Raw genomic sequence first — 22,843 nt, 5'->3', positions numbered from 1 at the left:
GACAAACAATTTATCTGTCCAATACATGTTCCCATAGAATTGGATACTTAAAGTATTCTAAATGAGCTGCCCCCTTAAAAAGAATGCCATTTGTAAAGAAATAAATGTGAACAATTGTCAAAAACGATGTTTTACTTAGTAATATTAAGTTTAAACATTGGTACATTGTTGCAAATGCATCAAAACGAAGACATGTAACAGCTTTTTTAAATACAGTGAGATTTTTAAGGGCGCTGTACTGTTCAGAAGTGTGGCCCCTTCGTGCATTCCCTTTCCGGAATTAAATGCATATATGAGTAAATTGATAATGGTTTTGTAGAAAAATATACAAAACATTTACCAAGGATCTAATTATTCATATTCATTACAATGACAATAATGTGACATGGATATACGTCAATTTTCATTATTGGCCAAGTGGAAGAAATCTGGCCTCGTATTCAAAAGAGCACCGTTCTTCGATTTATATACAAACAATCTTTCACAAATTTATATTTGTTCACAAAAGTATATTTGAATGCATCTTTTATCAATATGAAACACGTCTTGTATGATTTTTTAACGCAAATAATTGCGTAATAGTATTCTAAAGGTACAAAGACCAATGATCTGATACTATACGTTTCTAGAATATTCGGTGTCAGCTAAGTAGATATCTCTGTTATAAAACTAATAAAAGTTTGGACAAAATATTACTTTTCAGAATCTTGAACATTATTAAACTTGAATGTTTAAGATTTTATAACAAGTTTATTAAGGTGTATGTCTTGTAAAAACTCATTCAAATGTGTACAAAGTTGCCACTATGATTTCACTGTATGGTAAGTACAACGGTAGCAGTTTGTTTGCAAAATCAATAAGACATCATGTAAGGTCTCTTGAAAATATTTTTTTCAAATTTGTTAATTAAGGTGTGTAGTCTCTATTCATGTACTGATCGCTGATACGAAAGAGCAGCTGACAACTGCGGACGATAAATGAACAGGAATTTGTTATAGACCAAATCATAATCAAGACGGTAGACTGGCTTGTGACCTACCCAATGGGTTCACAGACGAATTACTTAGATAAGTCTCGCACTCAAAAGTACTTACACGTTGTATATATTATAAGTCATTATGGCCTACCTATCAGAACAGCAATCTTTCATTTTTAAAATGGTCCCGTGAATAAATCCTTTATTATACATACCAAAATCTTATACATCCCTAACCAAAGAATTAGTTATAATGTTAATTCTCGGATCGTTGATACACAGTTTCATCTTTTAGCTCAGTGTTAAGTTTTATGACCTTCAGTTTACTTCTTTCCGTAGATTATATTCTCGGAATTAGCGAAGGAGTTAACTGTCGGTGTATCTGCTGCAATCAACCAATCATATGACATGACTTTAGTTCCTATCTAAACCGTCAACTGTTCTTGATTACTCATATCCAAACCATTACACACTTGATACATGTGGTTGACTTTAGATTGTATATTGGTGCAAAAATACTTCATTTTCCAATGACAAAACAAGGCCAACATATGCATAAAATGCCTTTTTCATTCTTCTAAACCATTTTCTTGCCTGATGATGATATTACAAGACTTTTGATAGCATCTTTTTTATAGGTTCGTTTTCGCTTTTTGACTGTCATAACCTGCACCTTTTTATCACTAGATAATTTAAACTGGAATAATATCATCATTTCGCATCTAAAAGTTCGGACCGAAGAATGATGAACGGTATAAATTATTACGTAGAAATAAATGTTAAATGATAAAAGGCAGCAAACATAACTTGAAGTTATACGTCTGTCGTACTGATGGAAAAGACGTACAATTTACGATTTGAATAATTTTATATAGAGCATTATCGGAATGAAATCTCAAACATCTATTCTGCCAGATTTGATCATTCCAGATCCAGATAATAGCTTACTTTAATCAGAAAAACTTGTAGACCATTTCGAAGAATTTTTCTTCGTGCAAGTTCAGAAACGATACAAGGACAGTCTTATTTTTTTGTTAATAATATTTCAGTAAATGTGTGCCTTTTTACAATGATCCTACTGTACCGAAGATATTAGATGATATACCGTACAATCGGTAGACTTTTAGCGGGTAGAATTCCATGAAATCTATAAAAAAAAAAAAGTCAAGCAGGAAGTTATAAAACAAGCCAATAGTTTAAAGTGCGATTTAGTGGCGTGGCCGGTAAATACAATATCAAATTTTTTTCCTATTTAATTCGTATGAATTTCTTCAAATCGATCTGGGTTATTTGTTGTTTATACGACGTTTAATCTAAAGGAAAACAGCATTAATTATATGAACATAATAAGTGTCACGTTTAGTTTTGTTTGCTATATTTTGTTTTTTGTTTTTTTGTCTGGTGAGTAAAAAGGCAGCAGTGTGTTTGGATGTGTCCAATATAGCCGCTAAAACAAAAAACAATGAGACATCATGTACGTTCTTGAAGATATTTCCTATGTCTGTTTCAAGTTTGTTACCGAACTCTGTTCATTAGCCCTGGTAATGTCCAGAGAAGTAATCGCTACATAGGTATAACGATCTAAATTGTATTTGGCATAATATATCTTGTAAACTCATAGAAATTATTTAGTGTCGTTTCAGATGTTATAAAATTTCGTTTTGGTAATTAAAATCAAACTATTTCTACTTAATATAGATGGATATGAATGATAATGATATCTAGTATAACTATGCATAAACTGTGGTATGTACAAAATACATGAACATTCAAAAGGACCCCAAAACATATAAGGACATTCTAATTTTGTTTCTTAATAATATTGTCAGTAAATGTGTGCCATTTTACAATGATCCGACTGTATCAAAGATATAAGATGATATACCGCACGAATTACCGGTAGACTTCAAGCGGGTAGAATTACTTAAAATAAATATTTAAAAAATCAAGCAGGTAGTCATAAAACAAATATTTCAAAATGTGATATAATGGAGTGAAGGGTAAGTACAATTTCTTTTTTTTCTATCTAAATTGTAAAGAGTTTGTTTATTATAGTATCACCCCTACTGAAGGGGCCAGCCAAGTTGGCTTATGAGACACCTACATAAATTGAACAACATAAGTCCCGATTCCTTTCTTTCAATGCCAGGCATCAGGCAGGTAGGCAGTCGGTAACCATTATTTAACTAGCTGGCGGCTCACCAACCGGTCTCTCTTCAGCAACAAGTCCCGCCTCTGACAGGGCTCGAACCTTCGACCTCCCGATTGCGGGGCAGTTGCCTTATCTATTAGGCCACCGCAGCTCGGTATGACTTTCTTCAAATCGTTCTAAATTGTTTGTTGTTTATACGACGTTTGATCACGACGTTTGATCACAAGGAAAACAACATTAACTATATGAGCATAATGAGTGTCACGTTTTTTTTTTTGTTTGCTTGATTTTTGTTTGTTTGTTTTTCTCCTTTGTTTTGTTTTGTTTTTGTTCTTCTTTCAAGATAAAGAGGATACTGATTATTTCTAACGCTTCTACTCCTAAGGGAACCATTACCATGGGAAATACTGTTTAAAAGGAGCTTCAGAGACTGCTATGTAACATATATTGTCAAATACAAGAAATCTGATACACAACTGAATATCATTATAACGCTAACGTATGCACATAATAATCGAAACCGAGTCTAAATGTATGTCTGTGTATGTTGCGGATTACGAAAAGTCAAGGACATTTATTCAGTTCTTTTAGTTCTTTCGATAAATGGACTTTAGCAGTCTCCAGCAAATTGACTATATATAAATAAATTGAGTGGGTTAGGTGGTTAGGTGATATTTATCAATTTGAGAACGGCAAATGGTGCATTTTAGCGTTATTTGAGGCAAAAACATTGCACGAAAACATGTTTTATTTTACTAGGTATGTGCGTAATACTGCACGTGCAATCTGTGGTTTAGTGATCCACGTTATATATGTGCAAGTATTTATTCAAAACAAATGGTTATTGGTGACACACTTTGAAAATATCATTATGATTGGATATATCATTCAAGAGATTTGTGTCAAACTTTAGCAATACGCGTACATAACTAGGTGTAATTATTTGATTTCTATAATATTTTATTTTCTACATTAAGAACAATGTTAAGATATATCTATGATATCTGAAAATAACGTTATAATTATTATGCCTGACAAATTACGTCTGCAGTGTTATACAAATTGTCCTATTCAAAAGCTTTCAGCCTTGAAAATGTCTCTTTGCAGATTTCTCAACCAACAGTTTATCAATATTTGACATTGTATTATAATTTTATTATAGAAATATGACTCATTAAACCGTAAGCATAGACGGCGTATGAATGTAATATTTCACATTGTCAGGATGATTATAAAATAAGCAATCAAATAGTAGGATAATGACTGTACATAATTGTTATAAAACTACAAAGACAATTATTTGTGAATTTCAATGCACGTTTAATCAACTAATTATATAAACCAGTTTGCTATTACTTCAGTTTACTGTACTTCAAACAAAATATGAAGTAAGCAATGATGGCGTATTAAGCAATCTCCGTTGCATGATATAGACTTCTTGATGCAACCAAATAAATTAGCCAGTTTAATTGTGTATGCTGACCAGATTTTCACTACACAGCTGCGTATATATCTAAAAGCAGCTACGCGCCCTGTATATAAAGCCGCCATTTTGTTTTTTGAGGAGTTAATATTTGAAAAATCGATATTTTCAAACCTCTGTAGCTGACGATAAATCGGATTATCTAACAATAGGAAGCCGCACCCAACCATTCAAAACAATAGAAAGTACGTCACGGGCTCATATTGCGTGTACACAATAGAGGTTACTATATATTAAAACAATCATAGGGATCATGAGTCATCTCCACGGATCCGTTCTTGTTCCAGTGACAATAGTTTTATTTTTCCTAATTAGTCAGGCGTATTCGCAGAGCAGTGAAGCGTATCCATTGTAAAAATATATGTTAAATGATAAAAGGCAACAAACATAGTTGAAGTTACACGTCTGTCGTACTTATGCTCAGTAAAAGACGTACAATCTACGATTTGTATAATTTTATATACAGTAGAGCATTATCGGTATGAAATCTAAAACGTCTATTATGAAATTGCCAGATTTGATCATTCCAGATCCAGAAAGTAGGTTGTTTTAATCAGTAAAAAGCTTTTAGGCCATTTCGAAGTATTTTTCTTCGTGCAAGTTAGGAAACGATACAATGGCATTCTAATTTTGTTTGTTAAATATATTGTTAGTAAATGTGTGCCTTTTTACAATGAGCCTACTGTACCGAAGATACTAGTATTAGACAATATCAGGTACAACCGGTAGATTGCAAGCGGTTGAGTTAGAATTCCTTGAAATCTATAAAAAGTCAACCAGGAAGTTATAAAACAAGCCAATAGTTAAAATTGCGCTTTAGAGGAGTGACGGGTAAATATAGTTTTAGATTTTTTTCTATCTAATTCGTATGACTTTCTTCAAAGCGAAGTTATTTGTTGTTAATACGACTTTTAATCTAAAGGAAAACAACATTAAATATATGAACATAACGAGTGTCACGTTTATTTTTGTTTGCTTGATTTTTGTTTGTTTCTTTTCCTTTTTAGTTTTGTTTTATTGTTCTTCTTTCAATATGGAGAGGATATTGATTATTTCTATTGATTTCTGTTTGTTTGTTTTTCTGTCTGGTAAGTACAACGGCAGCAGTGTGTTTAGATATGTCCAATGTAGCCGCTCAAAACAAAAAGCAGTGAGACATCATGCAAGTTCTTGAAAATATTTACTATGTCAAATCTAAGGAAAAGCTAGTTAACGCTAGAGGCCACATTTATGACCATATCTTAATGAAGCTTTGTCAGAATGTTAATATTGAAGATCTCTAGATGAAGTTTCAATCTGAGTCAGGTGGGGTCAAAAACTAGGTTACCCGGTCAAGTCAATGGAAAATCTTGTTAACACTTTAGATGTCACATATATGACTGTCTCTTCATGAAACTTGGTCAGAATGTTAATCTTGATGATCTCTAGGACAAATTCGAATCTGGGTCATGTGGGGTTAAAAACTATGTCACCAGATCAAATTAAATGTAAAGATTGTTAACAATCTAGAGGCCACATTTATGACTGTATTTTCATGAAACTTTATAGTATGCTAGGGGGCGTGAGAGGTGTTGCACATTTCATTACCTCTCATGAACAGACTCAATCAAACCGAGTCTGCTATTATTCTTCTTGGTTGCATTCTGTGCTTCCAAAGGATCTTTTTACAGATTTTATTTATAAGTATGTTAATCTTTAAGATCGTTAGGTCAAATACGAATCTGGGTCATGTGGGGTCAAAATCTAGGTCACTAGGTCAAGTCAATGGAAAAGCTAATTAAAACTCAAGAGGCCAAATTTATGACCATAATGAAACTTGGTCAGAATATTAATCTTGATGATCTTTAGGTCAAGTTCCAATCTTGGTCAAGATAAAGCTTGTTTACACTCTACAGACCTAAGTTAAAGTTTAAAACTCATGGGAATTGATCAGAATGTTTGTCTTGATGACCTCTAGGTCAAAATTGAATCTGGAAGATGTGGAGTCAAAAACTAGATCACCAGTTCAAATCAAATGAAAAGCTTGTTAACACTCTTAAGACCACATTTTACCCATATATTAAAGAATCTTGGTCAGAATGTTATTCTTGATGATCTTTAGGTCAAGTTTAAATCTGGGTTATGTGGCGTCAAAAACTAGGTATCCAGGTCAAATCAAAAGAAAAGCTTGTTAACTTTCTAGAGTCCATATTATGATCTTATCTTCATGAAACTTGGTCAGAATGTTATTCTGGATGATCTTTAGCTCAAGTTTGAATCTGGGTTATGTGGGGTTAAAAACTAGGTATCCAGGTCAAATCAAAGGAAAAGCATGTTAACTCTCTAGAGTCCATATATATGACCCTATCTTCATGAAACTTGGTCAGAATTTTTGTGCTTTTCCAATTCAAAACAGCACCCTGCTTTTTGAACGCTAGAATAACACTCATATAATACTCTAGAAGTCACATTTACTACTTTATTTTCATAAAAAATTGGTCAAAATGTAAGTTTCTATGAAATCAAGACCAATTCGATTCTTACTTATCAGGGGTTAGAATTAGGTCAGGTGAGCGATACAGGGCTTTCAGGGCCCACTTGTTTATTAACATCAGACTTACATAGAACACATTTCTGCAAGTATCACTGTAGACATTGCCTTGGAGTAAAGAGGTATAGAAAGGATTTTAAACACTGGTCCATGAAAATAAATAATATAAACCTACAAAAATTTAAATACTTTTAATTTATAGATCCTTTTAACTAAACATTGATTCTGTCTGATGTTAATATCACTGGGTCAGTGTTGATAAATCATAGAAAATGTATGTAAACCATTTTCAAGTACTTGTCATTATGTCACCTCATAATGAGGGAGACATACTGGTTTTTGTTAGGTTGTCTGTCTATTCATTCATGTATCTGTCTAACAACAAAATCTTGTGCTCTATCATTTTAGGCTATGAAGGATTGAAGTAACTAGTCAGAAGTGCTATCTGTTATTAGACCATAAGCCAAATGCAATTTTAATTCATGTTAGGTCAAGGTCATATTGAAGTGTTCTAGAAATTTTACCTTTCACTCATTCTTTCTTCTTTTACTCCGGCTGTTTACTTTCATTTTTGCAGCTTTTGCTGGCGACAACGCATGAAGTTGGTTGCTGTCTTAGGTTAAATTCACAAGACATCAACCCAACATTACGTATTGTGTCAGCTTTTCGATCCATCCTTCACTTTTGAAGCTGTTTTCCATGTCGGAACTTTGCCACAGTTTGTGAATGTATTCAGTTTCCGCGATTTATGTCAACAATTCCGTAATCCTTCATTTTACTTTCCTAGTGTTAAATCCTGATTTCATATGATGCAGCAACATTTATTATGTATTTCTGCTGAGTAATTCCTCGAGATTTTAAGTAAAGCATTGTTATTTTGATGTTTTATCACAGTGTACATGTCGTACATGTATGTCATATTTGTTTTCACGGTTTTCTCTTTATGATTATGCAGTTGTTATTTTATGTATTTTTGTATTTTTAAGGCATTTTGGCCGTTCCCACGAAAAATCTGTGGTCCCCACAATTTTTCTGTGGGGCGTTCCACACTGTCGCGTTGTGGACGATCCCACGAAAAATCGGTGGTCACCACAATTTTTCTGTGGCGCGTTCGTTTCCCACAGCTCCACGCTGTGGGGTTGTGGGCTGATTCTTTGGGGGTATAAATAGGTTCCCACAGTTTCAGTCGTGGTCTCCAATTTCAAAATTCGCACTTGCACACCGTTTTGGCTGTTATTATAATTTTACGAAATTTTGGCTTTATATCTAAATTCTAAAGGTGTATAACATTTTTATTTATTGTACTTTGGCAATTTAAAGGTTTTATTTTAGAATTAATAAATTAGATCTAATAGTTTTGTGCAGTAACAAGACTTTGACTTGGAAACTTATAATTTTAGTTGCTTCACGACTGCTCATCTTTACAAAAGTTCGGAATATTTTATGAAATGGTTTTCTTTATTTACATCAGCAACTGTTAAGATTTTAGTAAATAAACTAGTTAGAAACTTTAGTTCTCGTTCGTAGTGTTTTAAATGATAAGCATTTCCCAAGGGTAATTTTAGAAACTTTAATTGTTGGAGTTCCAAACAGAGACCAGAGTATCCCGTCCCAGCCAGTTCCAGTCAAGGTGAGCAGTCTAGTGTTCCAGTCACGGCGAGCAGTCTTTAGTCGTCCACTCATGGCGAGCAGTCTACAGTGTCCAGTCACGGCGAGCAGTCTTTAACCTTCCAGTCACGGCGAGCAGTCTTCCAGTCACGGCGAGCAGATCACCGAGTTCGAGTCTCAGTTAGCAGCCTACAGCAGTCTACAATAATTCCAGTTCTATATAGTCCCAGTCATAATAGTTGGCAACCTATAGAGTGCCAGTCACCTAACCACTCGTTTAGTTTCAGTCTACCTTGAGCAGACTGTTGAGTGTCCAGTCACCTCTACCGTACTCTAGTAAATCTCGAGGCCAAGTAATTAATAGTGCCAACACTATCAATATACAATACTTGATACAGGACCCACAGCACAGTTCAGTCCAGTCTAGTCCAGTTCAGTCCTATACTACACCCAAGGGCTACATTCTGTCAGCCTTTATCGGCATATGTGTTAGGCAGCGACTGACCACTGTCCTAGCATATAGGCCGTATAATAGTATCCAATCACTGAAGCGCCACGCAAGGGCAGGAGCGTAACAATATGTTTAGATTAAACGTCTTAATGATTAAATGAAGGAAAAGTAAAGCTACTGCACAATTCCCATAACTCTGATTTAAATTTAGACAGAGTTATGTCCCTTTTTTAACTTAGATTTGTTTGTGTAAAATTGTTTTGGTAAAGGCAAATATCTCTGTTACTATCAAACCTTTTGATTTTAAACTTAGAATAGTTACTTACGGTAAAAGTCTACACCAAGAGAAACAATCCCCATAACTCTGATTGAATTTTGAGATAGTTATTTTAACTTAAACATTTCCTCATTCAGAGTACTGGTTTGTGGTATACTACACAAAGTTAGGTCCATAGAGATAAAATTAGTAAAAAGACATATTAACGTCTTTAATAAATAAATAATAAAGTATTTAACAAGCATTAAACAGAAAAAGCTTTTAGGCCTTTTTGAAGTATTTTTCTTCGTGCAAGTTAGGAAACGATACAATGACATTCTAATTTTGTTTGTTTAATAAATTGTCAGTAAATGTGTGCCTTTTTACAATGATTCTACTGTACCGAAGAGATTAGAAAATATGCGGTACAATGTACAACTGGTGTACTTCGAGCGATTAGAATTCCTTGAAATCTATAAAAAGCCAAGCAGGAAGTTATAAAACAAGCCAATAGTTAAAAGTGCGATTTAGTGGAGTGACGGGTAAATACAATTTCAGATTTTTTTTCTATCTAACTTTCTTCAAATCGATTAGTTATTTGTTGTTTATACGACGTTTAATTAAAAGGAAAACAACATTAAATATATGAACATAATCAGTGTCACGTTTTTTTGGTTTTTTTTTTTTTTTTGTTTGCTTGATTTTTGTATGTTTGTTTTCTGTCTGGTAAGTACAACGACAGCAGTGTGTTTGGATGTGTGAAAATATTGCCGCTCAAAACAAAAAGCAGTGAGACATCATGTAAGGTCTTGTAGATATATATATTCTAAGTGTTCTTTTTTTCAAATTTGATGACTCTGTTCATTAACCCTGGCAATGTCCAATCGCTACATAAGTATTACGATCTAATTTGTAAGTTCTTGTAGATATATATTTTCTAAGTGTTTTTTTTTCAAATTTGATGAACTCTGTTCATTAACCCTGGCAATGTCTAATCGCTACATAGGTATTGCGATCTAAATTGTATTTGGCATAAATGTATCTTGTAAACTCATAGAGATTATTCAGTGTCGTTTTAGATATTGTAAAATTTCTTTTTTATTGTAAGTTAAGTCAAACCATTTCGAATTAATATATATATATATATATATATATATATGGATATAATATGGATGATGATACCTAGTATAACTATGCATAAACTGAGATATGTACAAATTACATAAACATTCAAAAGGACACAAAACGATACAAGGACATTCTAGTCTTGTTTATCCCCCCGCCAAAGGCGAAGGGGATATTAGAAATGCTCTCCGTCAGTGCGTGCGTGCGTGCGTCCGTCCGTCCGCAACGATCTTTGTCCGGAGCATAACTCCAAAAGTACTGGAGGGATTTTCTTCAAACTTCATACACTGATAGAACACATTGGGAGGAAGTGTAGTGTGCAAGAACAATAACTCTACCTTGCCTATTTTTGAGTTATTCCCCTTTATCTTATTTTCTTAAAAAAAATTGTCCGGAGCATAACTCCAAAAGTACTGGAGGGATTTTCTTCAAACTTAATACACTGATAGAACACATTGGGAGGAAGTGCAGTGTGTAAGAACAATAACTCTACCTTGCCTATTTTTTGAGTTATTCCCCTTTATCTTATTTTCTTAAAAAATGTTGTCCGGAGCATAACTCCAAAAGTACTGGAGGGATTTTCTTCAAACTTCATACACTGATAGAACACATTGGGAGAAAGTGCAGTGTGCAAGAACAATAACTCTTTCTTGCCTATTTTTTGAGTTATTCCCCTTTATCATATTTTCTTAAAAAATTTTGTCCGGAGCATATCTTTTTCATGCATGGAGGGATTTTGATATATCTTGGCACAAATGTTGACCACCACGAGGCGGAGTGTCATGCGCAAGAACCAGGTCCCTAGGTCTAAGGTCAAGGTCACACTTAGATGTCAAATGATGTCCGGAGCATTTCTTCTTCATGCATAGAGGGATTTTGATATAACTTGGCACAAATGTTCACCACCATGAGACAGAGTGTCATGCACAAGATCCAGGTCCCTAGGTCTAAGGTCAAGGTCACACTTAGAGGCCAAATGTCAGATACAAGAATTACTTTGTCCGAAGCATTTCTTCTTCATGCATGGAGGGATTTTGATGTTACTTGGCACTATTATACACCATCATGAGACGAAGTGTCATGCGCAGTTCTCTTTTTTAGAATTACCTCCCTTTGTTGTTACTTTAAATAGCTTTTATTGTAACTTTTTCATTACTAGTCGTAGGGAAAAATCAAGACCACTTTTTTGTAGTACAACATACATGCTACATCCAATTTTGAGGTGTATTTTGACCAATCTCTACCTGGTAAAGATTTTTGTGTGGACTTACAATTTTTTTTTTTTTTTTTTTTTTAACTTCCCTTAGTTATTACTATAAATAACTTATATTGTAACTGTTTTTTAATTGACCGTAGGGAAAAAACAATACCACTTTTCTGTGGTACAACATGGATGTTATTTTCTAATTTTAGGTGTATTTTAAGATATCTCTACCTGGTAAGGAGTTTTTTTGTGGACTTAGAAAAACAAAAGACTTGCAATGATTACCAAACAACCACAAAATTAAAATTCCATTTGCAAATACAGCTGCTAGAGTAAAGAAATTTGCTGTGACCGGCATATATTGTGACATTCTGGCACTCGTGTTCCCTGTTAGCTTTCCATTCCTTCTTTTTACAGTAGAAAAATTGAAAAACGTCATAGCTATACTGTTCATGAAAATTTATAAAATTTAGCAGTAAACCACCTCACCACTGACTTATTCTTTCTTCCACATCTTTAAAACCCCTGATGCGGACCACAACTAAATGGTTCTTCAAAGCTTTCCCCAAAATTAATACTTTCAGACACTAACTTGCCAGGAACTTTAGCCTTCAATTATAATATGCCCGGCGGGGGGATTGGCCATGTCTAACATGGCTCTTGTTTGTAAACAATATTGTCAGTAAATGTGTGCCTTTTCACAATGAATCCTACTGTACCGAAGATATTAGATAATAAACCGCGAATTACCGGTAGACTTCAAGCGCGGGTAGAATTCCTTGAAATCTATAAAAAAAAATGTCAAGCAGGAAGTCACAAAATCAACACATATTTTGAAATGTGATTTAGTGGAGTGACGGGAAAATACAAGTTCAGACGTTTTTATGACTTTCTTTAAATCGGTCACAGTTATTTGTTGTTTGTACGACGTTTGATCTAAAGGAAAACAACATTTATTATATGAACATGATGTCACGTTTATATTTGTTTCTATGATTTTTGTTTGTTTGTTTTTCTTTCTGGTTTCGTTTTTGTTTTGTTCTTCTTTCAACATAAAGTGGATATTGATTATTTCTAAAGCTTCTACTACTTAGGGAACCATAACCGTGGGAAGTACTGTTTAAAAGCAGTTTCAAAGACTGATATGTAACATATATGATCTAATGCAGGAAACCTGATACACAACTCAAATATATCATAACGCTAACGTATGCATGAACATGCATCGAAAACTGGCTGTCTCGTAATTGCAGATTAGGTAAAGTCAATGACATTCATTAAGTTCTTTTAGTTTTTCAATTAGCAGTTTAGATTTTAGCAGTTTTCAGCAAATAGATCATATATAAATCAACTGAGTGTGGGGGGGGGTGTAGGCGGACAGGAAGGAGTAATATGTGTCTTTGAGTGGTGTCCTCAGAAATTGAGGGTACCTGTCTGCCTGGAGAAGTATAGCAAAGTTGCCATCCCGAAAGGTTGATATTACGAAGTAGTTAACTTCATCTCTATAGATCTAGGTCACATTATATATTCTATATAAAGCCGTCATTTGTTTTTTGAGGAGTCCAGTTTTGAAAAATTGTTTCGGTTTGTTTTATTTTTGTTCTTTTTTCAAAATAAAGTGGATATTGTTTATTTCTAAAGCTTCTACTACTTAGGGAACCATAACCGTGGGAAGTACTGTTTAAAAGCAGTTTCAAAGACTGATATGTAACATATATGATCTAATGCAGGAAACCTGATACACAACTCATTTATATCATAACGTTAACGTATGCATGAACATGCATCGAATTCTGGCTGTCTCGTAATTGCAGATTAAGTAAAGTCAATGGCATTCATTAAGTTCTTTTAGTTCTTTCAATAAATGGATTTTTATCAGTTTTCTGCAAATAGATCATATATAAATCAAATGAGTGTGTGCCGTGGGGAGGGGGCGGGGGTGGAGGCGGACTGGAAGGAGTAATATGTGTCTTTGAGTGGTGTCCTCAGAAATTGAGGGTACTTGTCTGCCTGGAGAAGTATAGCAAAGCTGCCATCTCGAAAGGTTGATATTACGAAGTAGTTAATTTCATCTCTATAGATCTAGGTCACCTTATATATTCTATATAAAGCCGTCATTTTGTTGTTTTTTGAGGAGTCCAGTTTTGAAAAATCGAAATTTTCAAACCTCTGTAGCAGAAGATAAATATGATTATCTAACAATAGGGAGGCGCACCCAATCTTTCAAAACAAAAGAAACGTACGTCACTTGCTCAATTGCGTGTACATAATAGAGGTTATTATAGCGGCGGTGGCGGATACGCTTCACTGCTCTGCGGATACACTTGACTGATTTCATTGTGTTTGTTTCTTTTATATCTCAACATAACATATATAGAATATAGAAAAGGTCACTCGGTGCGTTGTGTTCTGTAAAGAAAATCAAAGAAGAAATAAGAAAAAATTAATAATGAATTTTATTGTCTGTGACAAGAACAAGAACAGACCCGTCTGGATGACATACCTTCGCTTTATTGTTTCGGACAGTTATAGTGCCGTCACTTGAGTAAGAATGGACCTGCCTTGGTGACCGCCATCTGCTGTAGAAATTAAGCCGTTAAAGTCACGCCCGAGCGCGGTCAAAAATGACTACCAGAAAAAAAAACTGTGTTCCTCTTTATTGATTTAAGACTTATCGCTTTATGTAATTGACACGTTCTATTGTTGGGCAATTTTTGAAATTTGAGATAATTTTGTAGATAATATTAAAAAGTATGGCAATTCGTATTATTATGAAAGAACAATGGCCTGTGATATATCAAAGATTAGGAATAATAAAACTATTGTCACTGGAACAAGAACGGATCCGTTGAGATGACTCATGATCCCTATGATTGTTTTAATATATAATAACCTCTATTGTATACACGCATTATGAGCCCGTGACCTACTTTCCATTGTTTTGAAAGGTTGGTTGCGGCTCCCTAGTGTTAGATAATCCTATTTATCGTCAGCTACAGAGGTTTAAAACATTTATTTTTCAAAAATTGACTCTTTATAAAACAAACTGGCGGCTTTATAAAGAATATATAGGGTGACCTAGATCTATAGAGATGAGGTTAACTACTTTACGATAGGATCTTGTTTCAAAACAACGAAATAAGCCCATGTTTTCAAATGCACTGAGAACCAGAAAACTGATCGCCGTGAATCCAACGATTCTTTTTATATGAAAATTGTTTGCTACTGGTAAGTGCAACAGTAGCAGTTTGTTTGTATGTGTCTAATATGGCCGCTCAAAACAAAAAAAAAACAATGAGATATCATGTAAGTTCTCTTGGAGATATTTCTTTTTCAAATTTGTTAATCGCTTTTTAATAGGGGTCTAGTCTCTATTCATGCACTGATCGCTGATACTAAAGAGCAACTGACAACTGTGATAGACAAATGAACAAGAATTTTGTTTTAGACCAAATCATAATCAGGACGGTAGACTGACTTGTGACTTACCCAAGGGTTTCACAGACGAATGACTTGGATAACTGAGCACAGGTCTCGCACTCAAACGTACTTACACCATATATTATGTTTTAAAATCGTTTTGGCCTACCTATCAGGATATAATATTTCATTCTAAAATGTTCCCTTAAATAAATCCTTTATTATATATAACACAATCGTATATACATTCCTAACCAAATAATTAGTTATAATATTAATTCTCGGATCGTTGATACACATTTTATCTTTTAGCTCAGTGTTCAGTTTTATGACCTTTAGTTTACTTCTTTCCTCGAAATTAGTGAAGGAGATAACTGTCGGTGTATCGGCTTTAATCAACCGACCATATGACTTTAGTTGCTATCCAAACCGTTAACTGTTCTTCGATTACTCCTATCCAAACCAATGCACTAAGTCTTGATACCTGTGGTTGACTTTGGTGCCCTATTGTGTTCGTGTATCTTACTTGTCTGTTTTTCCATGTTAGTTAGTTGGGTGTGGTTGTGTGTTTATCTTTGGTACATGAATGTCTGCATTATTGTGGTTTACGTTGTAGTGTAACTGTGATTAAGGAACGTAGCATTCCCTTTGTATAGTTATCCTTGTTTTACTTTCCCCTTCAACTTCTTCCCCCACCCCCCCCCCCCCCCCTTTTTTACCCCTTACCACTTCTTCTCCCTCTATCTATATTTCGCATAAATCTATATGTACTTGTTAGATTTTGAAGCAACCCGTCTGTAATATTTTTCCATTACAGCTTCTTTTTGTTGTGGGCCTACTTTGCAAATGCGTTGCTCTGAGGCTGTGTTTTTGGTGCTCTGTGCTTCCGAGAAATCTACCCTTACCTATTATCTTTTTTAGATTGTATATTGGTACAAAAATACTTCATTTGCCGATGAAAAAACAAGGACAACATATGCAACAATGCTTTTTTTGCTTCTAAATCATTTTTCCTGCCTAATGATAAAATTACAAGAATTATGATAGCATCCTTTTAAAGGTTCGTTTCCGCTTTTTGACATAACCTGCACCTTTTAAATTGATAATTTAAACTGGGATAATTTCATCATTTCATATATATCACAGCTTGGATCCAAGAATGATGAACGGTATAAATGTTTATGTAAAAATATATGTTAAATGATAAAAGGCAATAATCATAACTTGAAGTTACACGTCCGTCGTACTGATGGTTAGTAAAAGACGTAATTTTATATAGAGCATTATCGGTATAAAATCTCAAACATCTATTTGCCACTTATAATTATTCCAGATCCAGATAATAGTTTGTTTTAATCAGAAAAATTTGTAGACTATTTCGAAGTATTTTTCTTCGTGCATGTTCAGAAACGATACAAGGACAGTCAAATTTTGTTTGTTTATAATATTGTCAGTAAATGTTTGCATTTTTACAATGATCCTACTGTACCGGAGATATTAGATAATATACGGTACAATTGGTAGACTCCAAACGGTTAGAATTCCTTGAAATCTATACAAAGCCGTGCAGGAAGTTATAAACCAGGCCAATAGTTTAAAGTGCGATTTAATGGAGTGACGGGTAAATGCAATTTCAGATTTTTTTTGTTTCTAATTTGTATGAATATCTTCAAATCGATCTAAGTTATTTGTTGCATATACGACGTTTAATCTAGAGGAAAACTACATTAAATATATGGACATAATCAGTGTCACGTTTATTTTTGTTTGCTTGGTTTTTGTATGTTTGTTTTTCTGTCTGGTAAGTACATCGGCAACAGTGTGTTTGGATGTGTACAATATTGCCGCTCAAAACAAAAAGCAGTGAGACATCATGTAAGTTCTTGTAGATATTTCCTATGTGTTTTCTTTTTTTTTTTCAAATTTGTTACCGAACTCTGTTCATTAACCCTGGCAATGTCCAGAGAAGTAATCGCTACATTGGTTTTCCGATCTAAATTGTATTTGGCACAAATATATCTTGTAAACTCATAGAAATTATTCAGTGTCGTTTCAGATGTTATAAAATTTCGTTTTTATTGTAAGTAAAATCAAACCATTTCGACTTAATAAATATGGATATTCTATGGATGATGATACCTAGTATAACTATGCATAAACTGTGATATGTACAAATTACATGAACATTCAAAAGGACACAAAGCGATACAAGGACATTCTATTTTTGTTTGTTAACAATATTGTCAGTAAACGTGTGCCTTTTCACAATGATCATACTGTACCAAAGATATAAGATAATATACCGTACAAATTACCGGTAGACTTCAAGTGGGTAGAATTCCTTGAAATCTATAAAAAAAAAAAGTCAAGCAGGAAGTCATAAAATAAACACATATTTTGAAATGTGATTTAGTGGAGTGACGGGTAAATACAACTTCAGACTTTTTTATGACTTTCTTTAAATCGATCTAAGTTATTTGTTGTTTGTACGACGTTTGATCTAAAGGAAAACAAAATTAATTATATGAGCATGAGTGTCACGTTTATTTTGGTTTGCTTGATTTTTGTTTGTTTGTTTTTCTCCTTTGTTTTGTTTTGTTTTGTTTTTGTTCTTCTTTCAACATAAAGAGGATACTGATTATTTCCAACGCTTCTTCTCCTTAGGGAACCATAACCATGGGAAATACTGTTTAAAAGCAGTTTCAAAGACTGATATGTAACATATATGGTCTAATACAAGAAACCTGATACAAAACTGAATATCATTATAACGCTAAAGTATGCATGAACATAATAATCGAAAGCGAGTCTACTCGTAATTGCGGATTAATAGAGTCTCTGTGTACTTGGCCTTGTATTTAGAGTAATGGTACTCAGGTGGCTTTGGCCCTCATTTGTACTTTAGCTGATTAGTTATGTTTCTCACAATATTCTATTGTTAAGTTATGTTTTGTCAATTACATATGAAAGCCAGCTGCTTGTTATAAGTTCCATAAAATTTAGAAATATATTAACTGCAACTTAAACATAACTATCTATGAATATAAGCACATTTTAAGTGAGAGTGATATGAAAGAACAACGAAAAAGATAAACATTACAAGGATCTAATCATTAATATTCATTACAATGACAATAATGTGACAAGGATACACTTTAGTGATGTGGCGTCATTTTTCATTATTGACCAAGTGGAAGAAACCTGGTCTCGTATTCAACAGGGCAGCGTTCTTCGATTTATATAATAATTCAAATATTCTTTCACAAATGTGTACTAAGTAGTATCTGAATGTATTTTTTTTTCGATCAATATGAAACACGTCTTGTATGATTTTTTTAAACGTAAAAACACTGCTTAATAGTATTCTAAACTTACAAGGACAATGATCCGATACTATATGTTTCTAGAATATTCGGTAACAGCTAAGTAGATATCTCTGTTATAAAGCTAATAAAAGTTTAAACAAAATATTACTTTTCAGAATCTGGAATCATTATTAAACTTGAATGTTTGAGATGTTTGAGATAACGAATGTACTAAGGTGTATGTCTTGTAAAAATCCTTCAAATATGTAGTTGCCACTATGATATCACTGTATGGTAAGTACAACGGTAGCAGTTTGTTTGCATGTGTCTATGGCCGTTCAAAACAAAACAAATGAGACATCATGTAAGTTCTCTTGAAGATATTTCTTTTTCAAATTTGTTAATCGCTTTTTAATAGGGGTCTAGTCTCTATTCATGTACTGATCGCTGATACTAAAGAGCAACTGACAACTAATGTGGTATACAAATGAACAAGAATTTGTTTTAGACCAAATCAAAATCAAGACGGTAGACTGATTTGTGACCTACCCAAGGGTTTCACAGAGGATTGACTTTCATAACTGTGCACAGGTCTCGCACTCAAACGTACTAACACCATATGTTTTAAAAATAGTTTTGGCCTACCTATCAGGATATAATATTTCATTCTAAAATGTTCCCTGAATAAATCCTTTATTATACATAACACAATCTTATATACATTCCTAACCAAATAAATAGTTATAATGTTAATTCTCGGATCGTTGATACACATTTTCATCTTTTAGCTCAGTGTTAAGTTTTATGACCTTTCCTTTCCTCGAAATTAGTGAAGGAGAAAACTGCCGGTGTATCTGCTTTAATCAATCGATCATATAACTTTAGTTGCTATCCAGATCGTTAACTATTCTTCCATTACTCATATCCAAACCATTACACACTTGATACCTGTGGTTGACTTTAAATTGTATATTGGTACAAAAATACTTCCTTTGTCGATGACAAAACAAGGACAACGTATGCAAAAATGCTTTTTTCTTTCTTCTAAACCATTTTGTCGTGCCTGAAGCAGAAATTAAACGTTCATTTCCGCTTTTTGACATAACCTGCACCTTTTTATCACTTGATAATTTAAACTGGAATGATTTCATCATTTCATATCTAATAGTTTGGACCCAAAAATGATGAACGGTATAAATTATTATATAGAAATATATTAAAAATGATAAAAGGCAGCAAACATTATGTAAAGTTGAACGTCTGTCGTACTGATGGTCAGTAAAAGACGTACAATCTACGTTTTGAATAATTTTACATAGAGCATTATCGGTATAAAATCTCAAACATCTATTTTGCCATATGTGATCATTCAAGATCCAGATAATAGCTTGTTTTAATCAGAAAAAACATTTAGGTCTTTTCGAAGTATTTTTCTTCGTACAAGTTAAGAAACGATACAAGGACATTCTAATGTTGTTTGTTAATAATATTGTCAGTAAATGTGTGTCTTTTTTCAATGCTGCTACTGTTATGAACATATAAGATAACACACTGTACGAATTATCGTAAGATATCATTGGAGAGATTTCAAGTGGGTAGAATTCCTTGAAATCTATAAAAAAAAGTCAAGCAGGAAGTTATAAAAAAACTAATATTTTGAAATGTGATTAAGTGGAGTGACGGGTAAATACAATTTCAGACTTTTTGCTATCTAAATTATATGACTTTCTTTAAAGCGATCTTAGTTATTTGTTGTTTGTACGACGTTTGATCTAAACGCAAACAACATTAATAATATGAACATAATGAGTGTCACGTGTATTTTGGTTTGCTTGATTTTTGTTTGTTTGTTTTTCTTTTTAGTTTTGTTTTGTTTTTTAGTTCTTCTTTCAACATAAAGAGGATACTGATTATTTCTAAAGCTTCTACTCCTTAGGGAACCATAACCATGTCAAATACTGTTTAAAGGCGGTTTCTAAGACTGCTATGTAACATATATGGTCTAATACAAGAAACCTGATACACAACTTAATATCATTAAAACGCTAACGTATGCCTGAACATAATAATCGAAACCGAGTCTAAATGTATGGCCGTCTCGTAATTGCGGATAAAGACAAAAAGTATCTTTATAAAAGATACACGGCCGCATTAGTCAATGCACATGAACTCTCCACTTTTACATACGATCGGGTATTTATAAAGCAACACCACAAAATGTAGTTTTTAAAGTAAAATGTTCATGTTTTTATGTAGAACATATTTTACAGAACACATATTTTACATCAAAATTATATCTATCATAATCTAAGAAACTTTGACAAAAAATAAGACTGAAAAGGAGGGGCGGAAAAGTGGAGGGTGGAGGGGGGGGGGGGGGCGAAATGACTATTTTGAAATCTTCAAGGGATACGAAATGACCAAAATGGGGACGTGTTGACTGGGAGAGGAGTTGACTAGGGGAGGAGTTGAATGTAAATCGTTTACGGGAGATCACTCCGTATCAGAGTGGCAGAGTCGAACTCTGCCGCAGGGGATTTAGGTTTATGACGTTTTACAAGATATTTCCACGGGAGCCTTGCAACGTGTAGAAATACAATCGTAGTACCTGTTACGGACTGTAGACTGCTCCTCAACCAACATTATCAACATGGAGTCTGCCGTCATCGGGTGTTTCGACCCTCAAATCCATGGACACTCTCTCTGCCAGTAGTTCCAACTGCTGTCATCAGTCGGCAAACGGACTGCGAACAGAACCCTCTAACGCCTTCTTCAACGGGGAACAGCCAAGTACGCCAACCTCGTTGCCTGCAAAGGTTCAGAAGCTCTGTGTACTTTGCCTTCTTCCTCTCGTAGGCCTCCTCACATCTTGTCTCCCATGGTACTGTAAGCTTGATGACGATGAGCTTCTTTCACGTTTTGGACCACAGAACGATATCTGTTCTCAAGGTGGTCTGGGCAATGTATGGGAATACAAGTCTCCTCCCGAGGTCAACTTCCATGTTCAATCCGGTAGTGCCGTCTAGGATCGATGTTTGCTGTTGGTTTGCTCTCTTTGCAGTTTCACCCGGCTTGACAAAGGCGATATAACTTCGATGGGGGTTACTTCCATGTTCCTTCTTTCTCTCTCCCTCCAGCCAGTCAGTCATCTCTCTGAGGACTGTGTCATCTATCCATCTGTATCTTCCCTGTGTCAGTGATGTTAAACAGGATGAAAGTACATGCTCTAGTTTGCCTGGTCTGTCACATAGGCTGCATTTAGGGTCGACTGTGAGTCCCCATCAGCAGAGGTTCGCTAGTAAAAGATCATAGACAGACCTAAAAAGAAACGACAGTCTCAGTGGTTCATACTTACAGATGTCTCCCCAGGTCAACGTCCTGTCTGTGGTGTTCCACGTAATCCATGTTTCCTGTGATCCCATTTTACCGCCCGCGTTTGTCTGGCATGTTCTTCCGCTCTCCTGACCTCTGAATGGATCATTGCTCCCCTCTCTTTCTGGTCTGATCTGCTCCAAAATTTTGTCTTGGTGACACCGGTACCTTGACGTCCGACAGCAGTGATTCCGATAATGTCTTAGTGCTTGAGTGAGCTCTCTGCCTGGCTCACCGTCTCTGTTGCTGACCATTTCCTGCCAATACGGGTTACAATTCCTGCTTCACGGATAATTTCGTCCGGAAAATCTCTCAGAGTTAACAACAGTCTTGTCTTGGCTGTCTTGAATTCCTCTACCAGTGAGGACAGTGGGAGCTGTAGTCTGTTGCTCTTTCCGTCTCTGTTGCTCACCGTCTCTGTTGCTGACCATTTCCTGCCAATACGGGTTACAATTCCTGCTTCACGGATAATTTCGTCCGGAGAATCTCTCAGAGTTAACAACAGTCTTGTCTTGGCTGTCTTGAATTCCTCTACCAGTGAGGACAGTGGGAGCTGTAGTCTGTTGCTCTTTCCGTACATTCCTATGCTGGTGAAACTTGGGGGTGTCGGCTGGTGAGTCTCTCTCAAGGGCTTTCATTGTTGAGCTGGGTACCTCGTATAGCATCAATGCCAAATCAGCCTATGGAGTAGGGCGTGCTGGTAGAGCCAGGCTTTGAACTTGCCGGGTAGTCCGCAACGGTCCATCTTCTTCAAGCCGTCCTCTAACTGGTTCTCGAGCTTCTTGACATTGTCCCTATCCTGTAAACTAGCGTCAAACCACTTGCCCAGGCAATTTATCGGGCTCTTCACTTTGGATGAGATCTTCTCGTCTGTACTTGAAGTTTGAACCTCTCTGTCGTCTGCCCCTTTTTGATGATGAGAGATCTGGATTTAGCAGCCTAGCTTGTATGTGACTTGTTG

General features: G+C 34.8%; 1 protein-coding gene across 5 annotated transcripts in view; it reads left to right on the top strand.

Moving 5' to 3' along the window:
- Window positions 1-2,865: 2,865 nt before the first annotated feature.
- The window catches only part of LOC123528516 (uncharacterized), a 28,884-nt gene continuing 8,906 nt past the window's right edge, over window positions 2,866-22,843 (top strand). The window contains exon 1 of one of the 5 annotated variants that reach the window (XM_045308275.2): window positions 2,866-2,976. Coding sequence is in view for 1 of the 5 variants with exons in the window: in XM_045308274.2 (XP_045164209.2) it covers window positions 16,988-17,080 (93 nt within the window). In the remaining 4 variants the exon portion in view is untranslated. Of the gene's footprint in view, window positions 2,977-9,830; window positions 9,999-16,725; window positions 16,827-16,903; window positions 17,081-17,406; window positions 17,630-22,843 lie in introns of those variants that run through there. The other 4 variants (XM_045308277.2, XM_045308278.2, XM_045308274.2 and 1 more) reach the window with 4 other exon arrangements.

Source organism: Mercenaria mercenaria, chromosome 13 (genome assembly GCF_021730395.1).
Source record: "Mercenaria mercenaria strain notata chromosome 13, MADL_Memer_1, whole genome shotgun sequence".
In the NCBI taxonomy this organism is placed as follows: Eukaryota; Metazoa; Mollusca; class Bivalvia; order Venerida; family Veneridae; genus Mercenaria; species Mercenaria mercenaria.
The sequence above is the reverse complement of the archived record's forward strand: the minus strand, read 5'-3'. Positions and strand labels throughout refer to the sequence as shown.